A 22,921-nucleotide genomic window follows, 5' to 3' on the forward strand; every position below is an offset into this window, starting at 1 on the left:
ATAGAGTTTACCGGATCAAACACACACACATACTTCTCCTTGGCTGGATCAGATTGTGCGATTACTCATTTATTTGGACACCTGAAGGTGTTTAAGTTATAAATTCAGCAGCAGCTCAGTGGAACAAAATGTAATTACCTAAATGTGATTATGGAAATACCCATCCTCCACTCTCATCATCCAAATCCTGCTCACACACTACCTCCACCACCTGGGCTTGGGTGGCCCTCCTCCTGTGTCCTTCCACCCAAACTGACTTCAAAGCTGACATGAAAGAGTTTTCAGTCATTTGCAGCAGTGTAGACCCAGCAATGCAGAACCAGATTTAACAGAAATCCCTTTATTGTAACATTTCTCCCCGCTCAGACTTTTATTCCCTCTTGCATTATATTAGGAGTATTAACTTCAGGGTGTTACACTGTGCTTACCAGAGCAGGATGCAAGCAGGAGGATGTAAGGGATTCAAATGAAACTAGAATTGGTTTGCAGGAATATAGGGCACCTTAAATAATGAACCAAATTGAGTTGGCCGACCATAAAAACAAGGCTTTTACTGCTCACTCAATTTGAAACTGTTCTTTTGTACTCAGACTAGCTTCATCTGCCTCGGCTTTGTGTAGATAGGTAGCTGAGATCATTAAACGCATCCTGTCCCTTCATCCCTCTGGTAATTAGAAAGTAATGGAGCCTTGGCACAGAGAAATCGGAGACCACAGAGCAGCAGCCAGAGTGCTCACCGTGCCAGCACCAATCTGAGGTGGAGGAGGCCGCCTGTTACAGTGATCTGACCTATCAGAGGCACAGAACAGCTCCTGTAGGACCCTCCCATCAGCCTCTGCTGTCTCCAGGGGCTGACTAGTGCATTAGTCCTCTGCTGCTAAGCACTTTGTTGTATTGATTATTGTTCTCCATACATGAAGTGGAGGATGTACAGACACCAGGTGCCTGTTGTTCTGTTTAGGAAGTACTTTAAAAAACATACTGGAGTTTTCTCCGAAGACAGATAGAAAGTAGAAATCAGGATTTTGGGCCGCTTATAGTTTGTGTTCACTTAAATTAGGACGACACAAAGAAACGCTCTCCTGGCATATTTTTTTTACTTTCTGCGTTGAACACTTTTTAAAATACTTGCAAAAAGTTTTATTGAGATGGTTAACCTTTAGTAAAAAGATACTATTTGCGGTTCCTGGATAGGAAAAAAAAAAAAAACATGCATTCCATAACAAAAAAATTCAACAAAAATTTCTCACAAGTTTATGGCATAAAAACATTGTATATAACAAAACTTCAGCAAGGCAGCTTGACAGTTAAATGTAAAGCTTTAAATCAATGATCTCATGATTGATTTGACACAATCCATGTATTTTGTGTTGATATAAAAAAAGTACTAAAACTTGTGCAGTCTCCAGTTTTCTCTTGCTTTCTCTAAAAATGTTAATTGCCCAAAAACAGTTGCCTCTCGCTGATTCCCTGGTTTCCCTAACATTGTTCTTGCAGAAATACACACATTGTTTAAATAGTGGCCACCAGTTTATTAATGTGTGAGGCACTTCATGCTTGAAGCTAGGGTTGGTAGTCACGTAAATCTAGCATGAATTTGAATGTAGCATTCCCTCAGGACTCCATATAACCCCCCCCCCTCCCCTCCCCTCAGACTGATTCAAAACCGGTCCTCAGCACATTGTTTGTGTTTTGCACTACGTCAACTCATGTCTCACTCAGCGGTAATAAAACACCAAAACATTATCATAGTGAAAGTTAAAAACACAAACAAACATGAAATGTACGCTTTGCAGGAGGCGGGCAGAACGGCAGGACAGGATTTGATTTGATTGGTATCATAATTTGGCTCCTGATGGCAGGGATTGGTTGGTGTTTTCCCAGGTTTACTCTGTAGATAGAGGCTTTTTTTTGCTCTTTTTTAAGAACACATTATGTATTGATTGCCATCGGGACATAAAGGTCATTTTAACCAGTCTAACAAAAAGTATATCTAAATGAATCTTAAGGATGAATCTTAACTCAGCCTCTCTGTTGAAAAACTGAGCACAGAACCTGCACAGATAGTCGATCATCCTCAGTAGACAGAACCATTTGTACAACAACATTTAAAAAAAGACCCCTCCTATTTTTTGCTCTTTTTTCATGCTGAGTAATGATTTCACTTTGATGTAGCATCAATCTGCCTCCTGTGTGGCTGTTAGTTCTGATGTCAAAGTCAAGCTGTGCCATGCTAACACAATGTCTGATTGCTTTACCTGCTAAAGGCCAATACTCTACTGGAGTAATCAGTAGCATAAGTCATGTAATCATCAGGTCAGTGGTGGTGACTGCTCTCTGGGCTAACAGGTTTCCCTCTTCATCACAGGGAATGATTCCTCACACACTCCTGTGTTTCCCTCTGAGTTTTGTATCACAGTGAAACCTTTACAAACATTGAGCACCAGTTGTAGAGGATAAACAGCCATTAATACCAACCCAGACATACTCTCCTCATCGCTCTAACTGAGTTGACTCTTTCTTTTTTTTTTGTTTGTTAACATATGTTTTCCTCTCCAGGTGAAGGTGGAGGAAGAAGATGAGGAAGGGTCGGTAGAGGAACATGATGAAGAAGAGGAGGAGGACGACGACGAGAACTGGGAAAAAGCACTGTCTGTGGAGCGCTTTGGAGACATCATCAGCGACTCGGCTTTCGCTAGCAGTGACAGGATGGGCCGACACTACACGGAGAAAGACTTTGAAAGTAAGCAGAGCTAACATGTACACTTTTTACTTACAATGACACAACAAGGGGCCACTGAAAACTGTATTAAGTACACCTAATTATCAGAAAGTGTGTCACAGGGAGACTTATCAACACTTAAGGATGATTTCCATGAATTTTTCTAGACAATCACAGTTTACAGAAAATGTCTGAGTCCAAATGTAAAGCTTATTTGGCACATTTCTTACATTTAACAGTGGAAAGGTTTTAGGGATGTTAACTTACGGATCTTAAAGGTGTTGAAGGTCTTAGGATTTTCTATCTCAAAATTTACTTAAACTTTTTGCAAACTTTTGGATGATACTTGGCAGTTACACAAGGCAATGTAAATACTTTAATTCTAAACCTGCCAAGCATTAGCATACTTGAGTATCAGCTGTGACTGTTTGCATATTAGCATTTAGCTCATAACACCAGCATGCCTCACTTCAGCCTCTCGGAGCCAATAAGCATGGCTGTCAATATTTTGGCTCACTCAAGATCACTTTATGTTAGTCGTGTTTTTGCACTGTGTTGGACTTTATGTTTTCTTATGTAATAATAAGTGACATAAATCAGCTTTATGTGTGAGTAAATACACATGTCTAAAATCTTCTGACCTTGTTTGTCAAAGTTTGACTCGTGTAGAGTGGCGTTAGATTTCGTAAGTCTTCCAGTGGATTAAACTTTGGACGGCTTAACAGATGAATACCACACGCTCTGGTAGGAGATAATGGTTTCTATTATTGGATAGAGCTTCTTTCTGTTGATGTTTATTAAACAGCACATCTCTCCATTATTGTATGTTAATTAAAACCTGGAGCCTTTGTTTGTGTTGAGTCTTTCAAGCATTTAATAGGGTATTACAGGGGAGATAGAACATCTCCTCTGAGAATAGCAGCCTGTTTTATTTGATGGAATCAAACAGCTGTGGCCAAGACAACAGTACTCCTCAGTGTAAGGAGGTGTGTGTTACAAACTTCAGAAAGTCATTATTAAGGTTCTGTGGTTGTAAAACAAATCTGTGGACATTAATATTCATTTACAAAGTGGATTCGGATTCACGCTGCGCAGTGGTGCAGTGGGTAGCGATGCTGCCTCACAGCGAGAATGATCCTGGTTCAAGTCCCCGGTCGGGCAGCTGCCTTTCTGTGTGGAGTTTGCATGTTCTCCCCGTGCATGTGTGGGTTCTCTCCGGCTTCCTCCCACAGTCGAAAAACATGCTCACAGGTTAACTGGTCACTCTAAATTGCCCGTAGGTGTGAGTGTGTGTGTGTGTGAATGGTTGTCTGTCTCTCCATGTTTGCCCAGTGATAGGTGGCGACCTGTCCAGGGTGTACCCTGCCTTCTGCCCGAAGTCAGCTGGGATTGGATCCAGCCCCCCCGTGACCCCATATAGGTTAAGCGGTCAAGATAATGGATGGATGGATGGATGGATTGTGATTCACTTCAAAATGTTAATAACTTCCCATCTGGTTACAGAAATATCAATACATTTTATATATGTATAACTTCAATATAATCAAAGACTGTTTTACAGACAGACACTGACTCTGGAAAATCACCCATTGGTTCCTAAAATTTTGTGAAGCCTCAAACTTTATGGATGGATGTTTGGAGAAAAAGCTGAAGTCAAGTTTATTATAAAGACCAGGTTCATAAATACTTCATAAATAGCTTTTATGCTCACACGGGGCATGACTAAATGTGCACGAAGTCTGTTGACATCATTAGTTGAGATGTTCTTGATGTGCTTTGACGTTCTTCTTAATTTTTCAGATCACCGTCACACGTTTCATCACACCCATCACCCGTTATCCACCCACCTGCCCCTGTCCCAGCGTCTACGGAAGAGGGTGCACAGCTCGGACAGACGGCGAAAAAAGAAACGGAAGAAAAAAAAGACCTCCCTGCCCCCCTCTGATGTCACACCCACCATCCACGAGGTAGACGAGGAAGAGGCGGAGTCTGAGACTGATCGACAGGTGGCAGCTGCTCCTAGCGCGGAGACACCTGGGATCCAACCGCAGGTAAAATAAGACAGGAACCTTGGGTATACTGAGGTGAAACAGGTGGGAAACCCATATCATCATAGCTGGAGCATGACCATGTCTAAGTGTATTAGAGCAGACTTGCTGAGCTAACTGCTACAGCATGAATGTTATCCCCTGTAAGCAATTTCTCCCCTCTCACTGACCCTCCTCTTCCTCTCAGTTTAGTTTGGGGAGCCAAGAAGACTTGGAGGAACCCCTCCCACTCCCTGCCTTCCACCTGGAGAATGAAGACCATGCAATCGCAAAGGGAGAAACACCAGCTCTGATACATAGAGAGGCTTGTAATGGGGATATTGCTGTTCACGGGCAGGGTGAGGAGGTGGATGGAGAGGAAGCAGCCTGCAGCAGGTGAGCTACTACAGGTGGCAACAGTTTGTTTCTTTTGTTTTATCTAGATGAACCACATCGCTCATGTAAAGGTGTTTCTAATAGCAACTGACCCACAGACTTGGATTACTGCTTGACTCTGGACTCCTCTCACCTCTAATGAGTCTTCTTTAACAGAAATGAGCATCCTTCAGCTAATTGCATCACTTGCTGGCCAACAAATGTAATATTAGATCTCTTTTCTGCAGCAGTGGACTTCAGGGGAAATGAAGCTCTGACTGACTGCTTCATGCCACATGCCCAGCACCAAACAGCAAACAGTGATAGCAAGTGAAATACATTACTTAGAGGCATTTAGCAGCCAGAGGCCACAATTTATAATCACAATAATAATAATAATAATAATAATAATAATAATAATAATAAAGATTATAAAAATGAATCTGTAGAAGTGATTTAAAAGACCTTACTGACTCAGCAGACCCGATCTCCTCCTGCAGATGGTTCCAAAGTGTCGGACCCCTCACACAACACAGACCTCACAGCAAACCTAAAAGTTGAGTTAGCGTTGAAATAACTCGCTGGAGGTCACTAGAAACAAAAATCAAGATTAACAAATGTTGATAACATGCAGGATGTAAAAAGAGGCAAATATGGAGAGCTTAAGGTGAGGTATGTGAGCGGTGGTTATGCAGATAAAAACCTGCCAGCCTTGATAGATTAGCATTGTATGAAGTCTCTATGAATTTGAGTTGCTTACAGTCACACCAACATTAACATTCACTTGGAGTTGTTAGCATGAATGAAATCATTTGAAGTTCTTGTTTTTGCAGCTTCAGGTCTTTGGTCTACAGACTCTTTCTGTCCATCAAACATCGGTCCCTGTGGCTGCTCAGCGCTCCACTCTTCTCAGCTAGCAGCTAGCAGCTGGTTTTGTCTCTGTGCTGCTGGATGATGGGCATCTTGTGAACAGAAAAGCTGTGGGACATAAAAGAAAATCAACATGGGGATGTTAGAACTGATGATCTGCACAGTCTGGTGATAAGTCTCCCTGACTTCTCCCTTCACATCAATCAATCAATCAATCAATCAATCAATCAATCAATCAATCAATCAGACTTTATTTATTAAGCGCTTTTCATTCAATGACATTGTAAAACAAAGTGCTGTACATAAAAACAGCTTAAGATAGAATATATTTAAAAAATGATAAATTATATATACAAATAAAAATAAAAGAACCCCCCGTCCTAATCCCAACCCAACCCCTGACCCTAAACCCTTCCCACAATCCTAAGGTTAAGAACACAATATATGCAACAATATTGGTAATAATAATAATAATAATAATAATAATAATAATAATAATACAAATAAAATAAAATAAAATAAATAAATGAAAATTAAAAAAAAAAAAGGAGTTGCTGAACAAACTGAGGAAACGCTCTTATGATATCTTAATGAGGAAACACTGGAGGAGACATAAGATGTTAAAACTCAACACAGGAAACTCACCAAAATAAAATATATTTCTTAGATAGTAAAAAACAAAAATATTAAATCATGAAAAGAAAATAAGATGCTATACTTTAAAAAATAAATTAAAAAATAAAATAAAATAAAATAAAACAATATAAAAAGTGGCTAAAATTTGAACTAGATAAATAAATAAATAGAGTAAAATAAAATAGAATAAAATAATTAAAAAGTGACTAAAATTTGAACTAGATAATAAATAAATAAATAAATAAATAAATAAATAAATAAATAAAGTAAAGTAAGGTGAAATAAAACTGTAAAACACATCACTCCTTTTTAAACCATCGTGTTCCAGCAGCGTCTTGTGTTATTTCTTTTCTTCACTCTGAAGTCCATTTCATCGAGGAGTGTTTACGGTAACAATGAAAGGAAGCGTGTAACTCAGTAGTGCGTTGCTATGGTTACTTGCAGTTTATCAGTGTGTGCCTTATGACCTAATTTGATGTCTAATTTAATACGGCTACGCTGACACAGGAACAATGTTGTATGTGAATTGTTTTATCCCCGGTTAAAAACGGCTACCAGAGACAGATCCAAAAGCTGGATTAGAGATGATTACATTCATACTTAAAGGTTGATTTGCATTCTAAATTTGGAACTGACCCCCTGTATTAAATATATGTGTTAAATTAAGCAGGTGCACGCAGTAGTAAACAGGCTGGAGCAGACAGGAGCTGTGTTTGCTGTGACTGCATGCATAGACTCATATATTTTGCATGTGAGCTCTATATGAGAATCCTAATTGTGTCATTAGGAATCACCCATGCATACTCTTTCTGATGATTCACTGGTGCTCCAGCCGTGTTTTTTACATAACCAGAATGGAGTAAGGTTTTGAGGTCAGGGGCTTCGCTGTGATTCAGGTGTTTGTCTCTGCAAATGTCTGGAAAATGATCGGAACAGCATCTGGCCTGTGCTATGTCAGATTATGTCTCTGTGAGTGAGTGAACACAGCAGAGGATGACTCAGAGGGTTTGAGAGGAGGTCCTGGTGTAGTTCTGTGTTGTGAAGCCCTCTGCTGGTGAGGAGACAGCATTGCACCCAGGAGTCACAACACAACATGTTACTCAGTAGAAACATTTGAATAAAGTTTCAAGCATTCTCTTTTTTTGACTATTTAATAAGTCAACTCATTAAAACATAACATATCACAACTTTCCTCCCTCGTCAGTGCTACCGAAGAATCTGACCCTTCAAGTTCGACCTCACCCCGCGGCTGGTTCCGCAAGAAGCCCGTCCACCATCGGCCAGCAGCCGCCCAGCGGAGCAACTATGACCTGCGGGAGCGAATCTGCATTGGCAGCATGACTGCTCATGAGACGGCCGTCTACCAACAGGTGCCCACTGATGAGGCCGAGGCCCAGATGTTGGCCAGCGCTGATCTGGATGACATGAAAAGTAAGAAATACAGATATTTATGGCATTTTAGATAATGATGCACATTTCAGGAAGGTGACTTGATGATGTCAGAGGCACTATTACGTTTTTTCAGGCATACTAAGATGTCCTAAAGAACTCAAAAAGACAACTGACTTATTCTTTGTTGACTGATGCACTTCATTTTGTAGTTAAGAATCAGTACTGACTGTTTCAGCTTTAAGAGACAGATCTAAGTGGTATCAATCTTCTCGTCAAACTCTTGGCAACGAAAGTGGATAAAAGTTCTTCCTAAAATGTCTGACTATTCCTTTAAACACCATGAATTTTGTTTGTCATATTTGTCACAGGTTTATTTCCATAAAGTGTTTTCAGGCATCATGGAAGACCATCCAGCCGAAGTCTTAATGAAAAATTCAGAGAGTGAAATCAAGGATTCTTAAGATTCCCTGTCTTTGATTTAGTAAACCTTGAAACGAGTAATTATCAGTGTTATTAAGAGACGTGTAAATGGGAAACATTCAAGTAATCCAGTGTGTACATGAAGGCATCACATTTCTTCTGCCACCTCTTACTGTAGCATTTTTCACACATCTGAGATGTAAGGGTCATTTCAGTATTTAATGTTGAACAAATGCAATAATACCTGAGGGGCAAACTGACCTGTTAGCCATTTTAGGACAAAATAGATCTTTGCTGTTGTAGCGTTGAAGAAATCTTAAAGCTGGGCTTTAGTCATCGATGAATAAAGATGTAATATGCAAGAAAAAAAAAAGAATCAGTACTGACTGATGTGTCTGTCCTCCCAACTTCCTTCCCAATCAACAGAAGAGTTGTATTTGTGTTTAGTTGGAAAAAGCATCATAACATCTATGATAAAATATGCAGATTTAGTGCATGTTTTATATGCATTAGATGACTCGCAACAGCCTGTGCAGCTGTGTTAATCTCACCCATGCCAGATGACACTTTTCAGTCACCATAAATCTGTGTATGGCTTAGAAAGGTAAATGTTCATGTTCTCAGTTCGATCTTCAAGCTCCGACTGGCTATCACTAGTCTGCAAAAACACCAATGCATTACATCCATCCATCCATTTTCTTCCGCTTATCCGGGGTTTGGTTGCAGAGGTAGCAGTCCAAGCAGATTGACCCAGACATCCCTCTCCCCAGTAACACTTTCCAGCTCCTCCTGGGGAATCCCGAGGCGATCCCAGTCTAGACCAGGTGGGAGATATAATCCCTCCACCGAGTTCTGGGTCTACCCCGGGGCCTTCTCCCAGTTGGATGTGCCAGGAACACCTCTAAAGGGGGGTGTCTGGGAGGCATCCTTACATGATGCCCCAACCACCTCAGCTGACTCCTTTCGACGCAAAGGAGCAGCGGCTCTACTCTGAGCTCCCTCAGGATGTCTCAGCTCCTGACCTTCTCTCTAAGGCTGAACCCAGACACCCCTCGGAGGAAACTCATTTCAGCCGCTTGTATCCAGGATCTTATTCTGACTGGTACATTGAAGGCTTTGCCTTCCGGCTCAGCTCCCTCTTCACCACAACGGTCTCGTACAACGTCCGCATAACTGCTGACGCACCAATCCATCACCAATACGTTTTTAAACTCTGAAAACAGCAGAAATGTTGGCCAGTTCATCGGCCTGTAATCAGAGTATTTGTCTTCTGTGCAACCCTCACTTTGTTATCATCCTGTTAAGATTAGAACAGCTGGTAACCTGCAGGACTGGTGATAGCTGATAGCTTCTTCTACTGAAGCTACATTTGCTGCATTTTGTGCTCTGACAAAGTGCACAGCAGAAATGTTTGAGGGGTCTTTTTATAAAAATGTTAAGAGGCACTTTACAGATAAAAAGATACAAGTAGAGTCCGTCTATACGGCAGTTCTGAGGCTGATACCAAGGGAAATATTTTTCTGCTGATCAAGTACATTTTCGAGCCAGAATGAAATGCATAAAAATAGAATTAGTTCCAGCTTCTGTTGTGTTTTGATTTTTGAAATGTGATTTCATGGCTGAGCCCACTTTACTGACTTAAACACTACATTTCTATTTCCTCATTGCTGCTGAGAGAGAACGGCGTCGGAGCAGGGTGATAGGAGATGATCTCATCTGTTGCTAAAAGTACTTTCAGAGATGACTCAGTTTTACTCTTCACCTACGCTCTAACAACACTGGGGTCTGCAGTGTCTTTTTCCATCATGGTTGTTATAAATCAGACAGAGAATGTGCTCTATCAGTTCTTCATAGAGTGCTTGATGTTGTGCTAAAAATACATACACTTTCATAAAGCCATGAGGTCATGTTGTCATTGGGAAATGATCATTGGTCTGAGAATCTGAAGTTATTTTCTCATCATAAATGTAATCCTGCTTTATTATCACAGTGTACACCTCAAACTAAACCAGCCAAGAGTCAGTAACAGAGGTAAGGACTGAGTGTATTTCAGGTAATGGATGAGAAAATACCTGTGAGAGGGCAAAAGGAAGACAACCGCACACTGCCAGTTTTTAATTGCATCCCTTCTCTGATCTGAACATGATTCAGACTCTACTCCTTGCGCTTTCAGCATCCTTTCTACCTGCCAGAGAGCCGGAAGCTGCTTTCTTCATGCTGGCTTGGCTGCTGTTGTACTGTGAGAGACAGACATTGTTAATGTTTCTTTAGAGCCAGGTGTTACTGTCATAGTGTTAGGATGTGGATTGCTGGTGTCATTGCTGGTCCCCTCCTTTTCATTCTGTACATCCTACCCCTTGGTCACATCATTCGCCATCATGGACTCCAATTTCACTGTTACGCCGACGACACCCAACTCTACCTATCCACCAAAACAATCAGCGCTGCCACTGTTTCCACCTTCACCACCTGCCTATCTGCAATAAAATCATGGATGACCACCAATTTTCTAAAACTCAATAGTAACAAATCTGAAATCATCATCATCGGCCCCAAATCCCTCCTACCCTCCGCCCAGGACTTCAAGCTCTCCATAGACGGTCACTCAGTCACCCCCTCCCCTCAGATCAAAAACCTTGGCGTCATCTTCGATCAGACTCTCTCCTTCCAACCCCACATCCGTCACATCACCAAAACTGCCTTCTTTCACCTCCGCAACATCGCCCGCCTCCGTCCCACTCTCTCCAAATCCGCTGCTGAAACCCTAATTCATGCTTTTATATCCTCACGACTCGACTACTGTAATAGCCTCCTGTATGGTCTTCCCTCCTCCCATCTACAAAAACTACAATATGTACAGAACTCTGCTGCCCGGCTACTCACCCACTCCCGCTCCAGAGACCACATCACCCCTGTCCTTCAACAGCTCCACTGGCTCCCTGTAAAACAGCGCAGCCATTTCAAGATCCTGCTCACCACGTACAAATCCCTCAATAACCTGGCCCCCCCATACCTCACTGACCCTCTCCAGTACTACCACCCCTCCCGCCGCCTCCGATCCTCTGACTCCAACCTCCTCACTCCCATTACTAAATCCAAGCACCGTACCTTAGGGGACCGGGCCTTTGCCATAGCCGCCCCCACCCTCTGGAACTCTCTCCCCCCACACATCCGTGCTTCTGACTCACTTCATTCATTTAAGAAACAGTTAAAAACTTACCTTTTCAAACAGGCATTCCCCACACATTAATTATTCCTCCTCTTGCCTTGTCGTCTGCTTGTCTTATATGTCTTTATTGTATTTATTTATTGTCTCTCTTGTAAAGCGTCTTTGAGTTCTTGAGAAGCGCTATATAAAACTTAGGTATTATTATTATTATTATTATTATTATTATTATTATTATATATCAGTGTAAGTTACAGAATCTGTCTAGAAGAGCATGTTCTGGTGGTCAGGAAGAATGTAGCCCAAAGGTTGTGTTTAGCACCTTCTAGTGGCAGTGAACAATATTGCTGCTCAGTCATTTTAACATCCTACACAATACTTAAGAAATTCGTAGAAGTAATGGCTGTGTCAGTAGCATAGACTGTATAAATAATGGATGTAGTATCCGTGATATCAGCCATCTGTTCCTGAACACTGTTTTGAAGCCAATAGTCGGCGGCAGCCATATTGGTAATGCGGAACTCAACCAGTCTGAGTGTGACATAAAGAGGTCAGGGTTCCCACTTGTCCTGGAAAACCTGGAAAACAGCTGACCAGTTTCCCATTCATTGAAAGTTGAGTGCACTCTGTGCTGGAAAAGACAGGGACACTGCACAGCTGTTTTCACATCTTTTCTCCTTCACTTCATAATCATGCATTCACAGAAAACGGGGGTATATTGTCTAGTTTTATGGTACATTAACCTTGTAGAGTGTTCTTTTGATTCAAAGAGTCTTATATTTAAGTTAGTGTGACCAGTGGAGTTGGGCAGAGAGCTTGGGGGTCTGCTCCTCACAACTTTCTCTGCAGGCTGAGAGCTCAATTACCGTACTCTAGCTCAGTTGTTCTCAAAGTCGGGGTCCTGGGACCCCTGGGGGTCCGCGAACCATAGTGTGGGGGTCTGTGAAATAATTTGAATAAATTTCTAATAAATTATAAAATTGTGCTGTGTCATTAAAAACAGCATATACACCATTGTTATGATACCATTTGGTGGCTGAAGGGATATGTGAGTCTTGCTACTGTTCATTTTCTGAAAGGGTTTAAGATCAATTACTTGAAAAGTATAAATGCTGTCATGTTGAGTTAGGATTAGGGTTGTAATTAGGGTTAGGAGTAGGGTTAGGGTTAGGATTAGGGTTGTGATTAGGGTTAATGTTAGGGTTAGGGTTAGGGTAAGGGTTGTGATTAGGGTTAATGTTAGGATTAGGGTTAGGATTAGGATTAGGATTAGGGTTGTGATTAGGGTTAATGTTAGGGTTAGGGTAAGTGTAGGGTTGTGATTAGGGTTAAGGTTAGGGTTAGGGTAAAGGTAGGGTTGTGATTAGGGTTAATGTTAGGGTTAGGTTTAGGGTTAGGGTTAGGATTAGGGTTGTGATTAGGGTTAATGTTAGGGTTAGGGTAAGGGTAGGGTTGTGGTTAGGGTTAATGTTAGGGTTAGGGTAAGGGTAGGGTTGTGATTAGGGTTAATGTTAGGGATAGGGTTAGGTTTAGGGTTAGGGTTAGGATTAGGGTTGTGATTAGGGTTAAGGTTAGGGTTAGGGTCAGGATTAGGGTTAGGATTAGGGGTAGGGTTAGGGTTGTGATTAGGGTTAAGGTTATGATTAGGGTTAGGATTAGGGTTAGGGTTAGGATTAGAGTTAGAACCAGAACTTAATTTAAGCAAACAGAACCAGAACCGAACTCAAGCAATCCCAACCAGAACCGAACCAGAAACATACCAGAACCGAACCAAAACCGAACTGTACCAGAACCGAACCAGAACCGGAACCAAGCAAACAGAACCGGAACCAAACTCAAGGAAACCAAACCAGAACCAAAGCAGAACCGAACCAAACCGTAACAGAACCAGAACCCGTACCAGAACAGTACCAGAACCAGAACCAAGCGAACAGAACCTGAACCAAACTCAAGCAAAACCAACCAGAACCGAACCAGACCTGAACCAGAACCGTCCAGAACTGAACCAGGACCGAACCAGAACAGAACCGTACCAGAACCGAACCAGAACCAAACTCAAGCAAACAGAACCAGAACCAAACTCAAGCAAACAGAACCAGAACCAAACTGGAGAAAAAACAGAACCAGAACCAAACTCAAGCAAACAGAACCAGAACCAGAACCACACTGGAGCAAACAGAACCAGAACCAAACTCAAGCAAACAGAACCAGAACCAAACTGGAGCAAACATTATTAGTGTCCTCAGGTTGGCATTGAGAAAAATCAGATGCCTCAGTTTGGATGGGCTGATCCGATTTCTCCTCTTAGTGAGTATTTGCCCGGTCTTTGAGAAGAACCCTAACCCTAACCCTCTCAGAAGGAACAGATGAAGCCAGGATACACAGCCTCCCTTCCATCACCTGTATCCTATATCCTCACATGTGATTGGCCGCATGGCCGCCATGCTAACCAATCAAAACAAAGTTCTGCTGTGAGCAGAGCTGGGGCTGAGCACTGCCATAGACTACATGTCTTTCAATGTAGACTTCCACTGAGAGGGACATATAAGACTATTTAGGAACTAAATTAGGAACTAAATTTAGACTGTCATACCAGCTTGATCATCAATAAAGATGTCCTGGAAATGTCCTGGAAAATGATCTCTGGAAAAGAGTGGGAACCCTGGAGGTGGGGTTTGAGCCTCCTAGCCAACAGCTATGTGTTCCCTGTCAGTCAAGTCAGTCAAGTCAGTCATGTCCTTATTTGGGCAAAACTCGCAATCTTAATATCTTCTGAACCGTCGTGTTAGAAAAAAAATCACCCCCTGGTAGAGTGTGTGCCGATAGAGAAATTAGCTACGTAGACCCAAGCCGTTTTTTGAACCAGGCTGTAAACATGTTTATTATTGCTGCAAAGTTCGTCTTTTTTGAATTGATGTGTATGTGGTTTCCGGTGTTTCTGCAGCCAGCCTCAAGCGGATTCTTGATGAACTTCAGTTTATAACACTTCCACATGAGCTTCATATTTTGAGACCAGAGGTTGCCTCTTGGTCAGTAGTGATAGTTATTTTTATATTTCATATTTGGGTTTTTAAAAATCTGTCAAATACTTTGTTTCTGGGGCGCTGGTGGCCTGGCGTTCTAAGCACCCCACATACAGAGGCTATAGTCCTTGGCGTAGAGGTCGCCGGTTCGACTCCCAGCCGCGACCATTTGCAGCAAGTCTTCCCCCACTCCCTACTCCCCACATTTCCTGTCTCTCTTCAGCTGTACTATCTATAAAGGCAAAAAGCCCAAAAATACAACTTTAAAAAAAAAAAAAATTTCTACCTTTCCAGATCTCCAATTCCTTGATCTAATTACTGAGAGATTAAAATCTGTAGTGATAGTTTTTTTTCTGTCTCACATACAACCTTTAATGATTTTTTTCCCAAGTTACTTTAATAACAAACAATCATTCTCTTTAAAGCAGTCTGAGTCAGCAGCTGCTGCTGTTTGCTTTGCAGCTCCTTTCTCATGAGCGTCATTTACAGAAGTACTTTAGCTCCTAACTGTAAAGACTAAATACTTCTAACGTTAGACACAAAGGTAATACAGCAGACTGCTTGAAACTGGAGTATATACAGTATTTTTCGTTTCCTAAAACAAGAACCAATCACGTATAATTCATCCACCACATGCTTTATGATCAGTCGAAAGCCTTCTTCAGATTCAATTCAAAACATCTATATTCTGATCTTTTATGTCAGAGACATTGGAGCAATCATTTTCTTGCACTTGGTGAGAGCATCTTTAAAAAAGTTGTTAACTTGGACAGCTATTGTCAGGTTTGCTGCCCCGATGTTGACAATTGACAAGTTTTGTTATTGCTGCTGAGTAGTCGGCTGTCCTGTGGGCGTCCAGCATTCTGTCTCATGAAGCCAGCCTACACAGCTCCCTGCCTCCTCATGCACTGTTAAATATAAGCTTCTGACACAATAGCTGTGAGGATGGAGGACAGAGGACCTGCAGTATCTACACATCTCTCCTATTAGTGATCATATGTGCAGAATACTCAGGTAGCAAAATATGAATCAGATATATTAGAAAAATGCACTTGTACCATTTCTAATCATGGGCACATAGCACTCATTGAAATCAGTAAAATATCTCTTTATTTAGGGTGGAATATTGTATTATTAAAGGGTAGAAGCCACATTTCTGAAAATCTGAAGGCCTTCAATGTCAAATGTTTGGTAAGAAGGGAAATACTATAACAGAAGGCATTTCTGTGGAGAGGTCTGTAGAGGCTTCAGCCCCCTCTGCTGGTCAGAGAGAAACATATAAGTTAGATCATTTGCTGTCTATTTCTACACACCTGTATAAGTTCAGTGAAACTTGCTTAGAAAAATTTATGTTAAGAAAAGACAGAATTGCACATTTCTAAGCCTCAAATGATCCAAAGTCCTCCAAAAACTAATTTTGTGGTAATAAAGGGGACAATTCTTTGGTGTTGATAGTGAAGTACCCTGCATGTTCACTCTATATCCACATTATTGAGAAGTCAAATTGTTTTGGGACCTTTTTTATCTGTAAACTGTGCTCTCTTATTTTACTTTGCCTCCTTTCACGAGCACATAACATCAACCAAACTCCTGTCAACCTGTGGATGAGAAACAAACGCCCTCTTTCGAGAAAGTACTGACAGCAGTCGGTTTGAAGGAGAGACAGGATGGAGAGCTACCTGAAACATGACACACCATGATTAAGATGTGAAAACACATCACAGCTGGTGTCAGTCAGTGTGAACGTGTCATGTTAAGCCTGCATGTGTAGTAGTTTTGGTGGAATCAGCAGCTGTGTTTGTTTTAGTTTGAAATGTCTTTGATCAGATACTGCTTTCCTTCAGTGATATTAATGCCATACAAGTTTAAAAATTAATAATGTGTTCTTGATTGATCATGCTACGTTGAGTCAGAAGAAAATGAAACGGAAAAAAAAAAAAGTAAGAGGCGACAGAAACAGGGAGGCAACCCCTCATAGCAAGAGAGAAACTCTCTCTCAGCATCCAGAGGCATTAATTAACCAAGGCTGCAGTCGATTCCCCTTTAGCAGCGACCCTGCCTCTGGCTTTTCCTGCTTTAGAGCAGAGTACTCATTGACTGTTTGGGAACCCTCTGGAAACAGAAAACAGGGCACCCACAGCCGGTCAGAGCCAGATATCGGATTTGTAGTGAGTGATGGTGGAAGCTGTCAGACCAGAAATCCCCACTATAAGTACCTCTGTTCCATTATTGTCCACTGTGATCTTTGATTGTGGGTTATCTTCACTGCTTTCATTTCAGTGTTTCATTTATCTGGATGATTTTTTTTTCCCAATGTCAAAATCACATAAGCTGCAAATTGAAACAAAATTGTTAAAGGTTTAGCCAGTGACCACTCGAGACTGAAATGATGACAATCAATAACTAACAATGCGTCATTTTTGTAATCCTTCCAAAATCTAAGACACTCTGCTGGTTTTTCAGTACTTAATATATCTCACTTAAAGATTGTTGTGGCAGAGAAAAACTCCGTGTTGAAACAGTGTTTTGAAAAGTGCATTATGTAGTGAGCTTGTGTGGTGGGGTGATAAACAGACAGCATGGCTGCAAAAACTCTACCAAAATGAGTTGTTGTTTATTTGAATATTTCAATTATTGTCATTATGTTGACTGTCAAACTAGAAATGAAGTAGAAACTAAATACATAAATAAAAAAATGTGTCATTTGTTCTCTGTATACACTACCAGTCAAAAGTTTGGACACACCTTCTCATTCAATGTTTTTTATTTATTTTATTTATTGTCAACATTGTAGTTTAATACTGAAGACATCAAAACTATGAAATAATCTGGTTTTGCCATAATCTGGATTACAACAGTAGTCAAATAGGGCTGTCCATTGTGTATTAACCCTACCTCTGAACAACACAACTGATGGTCTCAAACACATTAAGAAGGCAAGTCATTCTACAAATGAACTCTTGACAAGGCTCATGTTAATTAGAAACCATTCCAGGAGACCACTTCATGAAGCAGACTGAGAGAATACCAAGAGTGTGCAAAGCTGTCATGAAGGAAAAAGGGGGCTTCTTTACAGAATCTAAAATATAAAACATGTTCTGCTTTGTTTAACACTTTTTTATTAATTAAATAATTCCATATATGTTATTTCATAGTTGTGATGTCTTCAGTGTGAATCTTCAATGTTAAAATAATTAAATAAATGCAAACCTTTGAATGAGAAGGTGTGTCCAAACTTTTGACTGGTAGTGTATATTAATTTTTTCAAAATTTGAGAATTATTTCTGTGACGCAGAGAAATCCAGGAACTAAACTACCATTTGTCCAAGAGGATCCAACATGCATTTGACAATCTTTGGCCCAGAGAGTGGTGTGACAAAGTATTTAGGTAATGGATAATATATAGTAAATAAAAGACAGATTGAAACAAGACCGGCTAACTATACATTATCCTGCTATTTGCCCGGCTACCAACTAAATATATAAACACCGAGTTTTGATCTAAAGATGATGTCACTGATTTAAACAGCTGAAAAAGTAGTCACTCAGTTCTGACAGCTGGTAGCTCCTTCATGGCATCCATGATTTAAAAAGCATACTAGTGGGTCGAACCAACATTAAACATTTTCATTTACAGTAAAGTCTCAGCGTTTGTCTTATAATGTAATGCAACTATTAGGACTTAACCTTTACCCTTCTACAAATCACATGATGGCAGTGTGACGGTTGTAGGGATGGAAACCAAAGACATGAACTCTTCTCGCCTGATCCACTAAATGTTGGTTTTCCAACAGGCAGAAAGATCAATGAGCCGGGGGATCGTTAAAAAAGGCGGGACAACCTTTCAGTTGACAGGCAGGTCCCACAAAGTAGACCATCCCTTATCAATACTTTTTTTTAGGAGTTGCAGCCAAAGTGTTATTTGCTGCCATTTATGTGTCTTTCTGGTCGTGGATCTAGTAGGGGGGCTCGTACCTAAGGGTGTGGCTCCGGCTTTGTTTTTAAACGTATTGTGTTTGGATTTTAAGCTCTGTTTTCGCTTCTTTTATCTTTGTCATAAGTTGGACGAGAAATAAGAAAGTGTTCTTGGATGGCAGAGGCTGAACTTTTTGAGAAGTCAGATGTTGGAGCTTGTTTCTGAAGTTTGCAGAAAGGTTATTTCTCACTATCAGGTAGGCTAGCTGTAACTTCTGGGACCAAGTCTCATTAGAACGGCGATCTGGGAAAAACAGTGGCGTTCATGATCTGGATCCCTGGATGAGCAGTGTGTCCACTTGGAGAGAGGAGGATAGGAGGAGGTACCGGCCGTGGAGATGACAGACACTGAGGGAAAGGAAAACCAAGGACATGGGACCTCTGATAAGAGACTAAGCATTGACCAACATGGACAAGAACGCCGGTGCAGTACCCAGAGGGTCACCCCGAAGCAGCACCAACATGAGTACCGCAGCTCGATGGCCAATGCAGAGGGATTGGAGGATTTTGATGAGTTTGTTTTGGACTTCGATGACTATGACTTGCTTGAGTCAATCCAAACTCATGTGGAGACGGCCATCGAGCCTATCCGTAAGTTTTGCATCATTGTGCTTCAGTGGAAATTTGCATATTCCTTTTGCCCAGTAGGATTATACTTCTGTCCATTAAGTGTGGAGCTGAGTCATGTACACTTGATCGTAGTTAATGTGTCAAGCTGTCGATGATAAAAGTTCTTATGCAATCATAATGCATCTGGAATTTCAAATGGATGAGCTTTCATTTCAGGTTTTACATGGATAATCAATGGATAGGAGCTCACTTGTAGCCATTGATTGTAGCCTGCTGCTGCTTAATTAATGGCAATAGAACTCATTCATGGCCACACTCAGAACAAGCTTGCCCATGGTATTGAGTGAATTGACACAATGGTCGACTGTGGCTACTTCCTGCTTTCCTATTGATCCAGTGGCCCCTATTTGGCATGTCCATCTGCCATCAACCATTGCTGGAGTGGAAAGATATTTCATTGACCAGCAAAGTGTAGTTCTGTTGTTTTATGGAGTTTAGTTCCAGCAAACACAAAATGAATCAAGTTAATCAACCAGCAGTACTTCTGTTTGTCAGAAATTTAGCAGTATTTGTCAAATGTCATGAGCACTGTGCCGGTTAAACCTGATTAACAACAATATGTTACAATATAATACAATATGAGTTGGTATAATATCGTCTGGGTAAATACTTGAGGCTGATTGGCTTTAGGGTGTCCAATTCCTCCAGTGGACAACTATCTAGAACTTGATCTCAAGTTTTACTATCTGTTCACCTAAGTTATTTTATGTCTACACATGAGTTATTGGATCCTAATTCATCCTCAGGATGCATTGACATGACTGTCCACTTGTGATTCAATCACCCAGGACAGACGTTAATACCAGATCTAAACAGGGCCAAGGTTACAGGCTCTATTCATAAGAGTCCAAATTGGTAAGGACTTGCTTTCGTCAGATTTACCTATAATTCAACAAGGTATGGTATCCCTTATTTGTAAGTCTTGATATCGGTTTTGGAAAATGACTCAGTTGGATAGTAAGCTAGTTAGTCTTGCTGTACCAAATACTCACACTGTGTTTCTTGTATATGAAATGCATGCCATGTGAATGACTTTGAATCTTCCTTGCACGCCATAAGGTATTCAGTTTATAGTTGGCTATTGCTCTTTTAGCTGAGGTGACTTAAATTTCGCCCATGACCAAGCCTTGTTTGAGATCAGCTTCAAAAGTAGTGAAAACTTTAAAACTTGTTAGTTGAACTAGGGATGTTCCAAAGTGACCACTTTGCTAGTCTTTTAAACTGAAATTAAAAGTCCAAGGGCAAGAAAAAACCAACAGGTTTGCTAAATGTGGCTAATGTTAGCAGAGCTAGTAGCACCAGCTTTCGGTCCTCCCTGCACATCAATGTTCACATGCCTGTGTTTGAACCATCGCTCTGATCGAGTTAACCAGACCCAGCCTTCATATAACTTTATCTCTCTTTTAAAATCAAAATACGCCAAATCACCCCACGCTACGAGAGGCCTCCTGTCATCTGTGATTGTTTACAACCGTAGTGGTCGTCATCAACTGGATCTACAGCTCCTCCTATTGGCTGTTTTACACCTCAGAATAACATGTGCCCCCATTTCAGGCCTGTATTAGTTAAATATTAGCGAGGAATATGACATTTAATCATGTAGTCGCCCAAACACACATATCCCTAATTAGAACCTGTAGAGACTGTTTCAGGTATTAAAAACCCTCTGTAAGCCCTAGGAAAAAGTAACGTTGAAGGTCTTAAGGCGATCAAAAATGAGCATTGCTTTAAACTGATATAAATATGTCATATATTGATGGATCATTCCAATTTTTTTTTAAATCTCTTAATTAACTTCAGTATTAATGTGACATACTGAATGTTCACTAATATTATAATTAACCCTTTAGTTACGACGTGTTTAAGAGCCAGAGAGAGGAATTTAGGGGAAGAAAAAAACACCAAAAATGGATCAGCTCCTGCATAATATAATGAAAACTGGAATTCTTTTTTTGAGTCAACACATTTTGACATATGTTGATGACTTACAACAACACTTTTTTTATCACTGCATTATTTTTCATGTAATGTCCTATGTTTAAAAAAGTTACGTTGAAGGTCTTAAGGCGATCAAAAATGGGCATTGCTTTAAACTGATATAAATATGTCATATATTGATGGATCGTTCCAATTTTTTTTTTAATCTTTAAATTAACTTCAGTGTTAATGATACATACTAAACATTCACTAATATTATAATTAACCCTTTAGTTACCACGTGTTACAGTGCCAGAGAGGGGAATTTAGGGGATGAAAAAACACTAAATTATTATCTCCTGTATAATACAATGAAAACTGGAAAAAAAAAATTGGGGTCAACACATTTTAACATATGTTGATGACTCACAACAACACTAATTAAATGACTGCATTATTTTTTTTGCAAAGTCATGTTTTTTATCAAAAAGTCACAATTTTGGCCTCAAATTGACCAAAAGTGGGCAGTCTAAACTGTTATAAATATGCCATACAATAATGTATTTTTTCAAATTTTGAAAAAAAATCTTTCAATGGAAGTCATTCATCACTATCAATTGAAACAAATTTTATTTTCAAAAGTTTAACCCTTCATATGCCAGTCTGTGACTGATCCTTTGTTATGAAAAAACCCATGAAAAGCGAATGAGCTTTCTCTATAGGTTTTTGGCTATAATTTGATCCCCCCTACACACACACACACATTACTGTCACCATGCACATATACATACATCAATCTTGAGGATCAATATCAACACACAGAGACCTTCCTTGGTTGAATCTAATTTCAAAATTGCATGGAAGGCTCCAAAATGTAAAACTATAGCTAAAATTCCCAAAAAGAGCCAAAAAAATGATAATCAAAACCTACATGAAGTTTGGCCCACAGTGGAAACATGAAAAGTGGTTCATTCAGCTGAAAACCCTGAACATCATAGATTTTGAAGGCAAACCTACAATGTCAAAGCTGTTTTGAAAAAAAATATGATTTTTTCCTGCAGAATAATGGCATTCAAACTTTGAGTGTTTTATGCTTTTAGGTGGGGATTTAATCAGGGCATTTTCCCATAAGGAATTCATTACTCCAATTTTGGCTACAGATATTCCCACACACACAAAATAATTTCACTAAACACACACATACACCACTTCCAGACATCTCAAGGTATGCAGTGAACTCAAAAAAGTCTGAACCCATTTGCCCTTTGGTACTCTAGAGCAGGATTTGTGCCCCTAGTGGACAAAGGGAGAGTAGCATGAATTTGGCAAAGGGATGAAAACTAAGAAAATGGCGCAATCTGGTGTTCTATGGTAAAAATCAAAATTTTAGGTCCCTGTGGTTTGGTTCACAACAATGAGTAACTCAGAACCTTTTTTTCTGATGTAGTAATTCCAGGATCAAAAAACGTGGTTTGAATGGGTTTCAATGGCTGCCATTTTTGGCTTAAGAGCACGAACGTTAGTAAAATGAGTACACTGGAGGACATTACACTTACCAAATCATATATGTAAAAATTTTGTAAATTGACCCAAACAACTCCACTGTCTTTAATATCATGCCCCAAGCTTAGAAAAAAACACCAAAACACAACAGGCGAATATTGCGAATGACCAAAAATGGGCTAAGGCTTACAGAGGGTTAAATACATCTTTTGGAGTCTAGCAGGAAACAAAGTTTAGGTTTTTGAAAAGCTGCAAAAATTAGAAC

The 22,921-nt window shown here is 40.3% G+C and overlaps 1 protein-coding gene across 1 annotated transcript in view; it reads left to right on the forward strand.

Annotated features, from left to right (window-relative positions):
* slc4a3 (solute carrier family 4 member 3) overlaps positions 1 to 22,921 on the forward strand; it is an 81,324-nt gene that overhangs the window by 27,000 nt on the left and 31,403 nt on the right. The window contains exons 3-6 of the mRNA XM_034693465.1: positions 2,560 to 2,743; positions 4,523 to 4,773; positions 4,958 to 5,145; positions 7,835 to 8,061. Coding sequence (XP_034549356.1) covers positions 2,560 to 2,743; positions 4,523 to 4,773; positions 4,958 to 5,145; positions 7,835 to 8,061 — 850 coding nt within the window. The remainder of the gene's footprint in view (positions 1 to 2,559; positions 2,744 to 4,522; positions 4,774 to 4,957; positions 5,146 to 7,834; positions 8,062 to 22,921) is intronic.

Source organism: Notolabrus celidotus, chromosome 10, assembly GCF_009762535.1.
Source record: "Notolabrus celidotus isolate fNotCel1 chromosome 10, fNotCel1.pri, whole genome shotgun sequence".
Taxonomy (NCBI): Eukaryota; Metazoa; Chordata; class Actinopteri; order Labriformes; family Labridae; genus Notolabrus; species Notolabrus celidotus.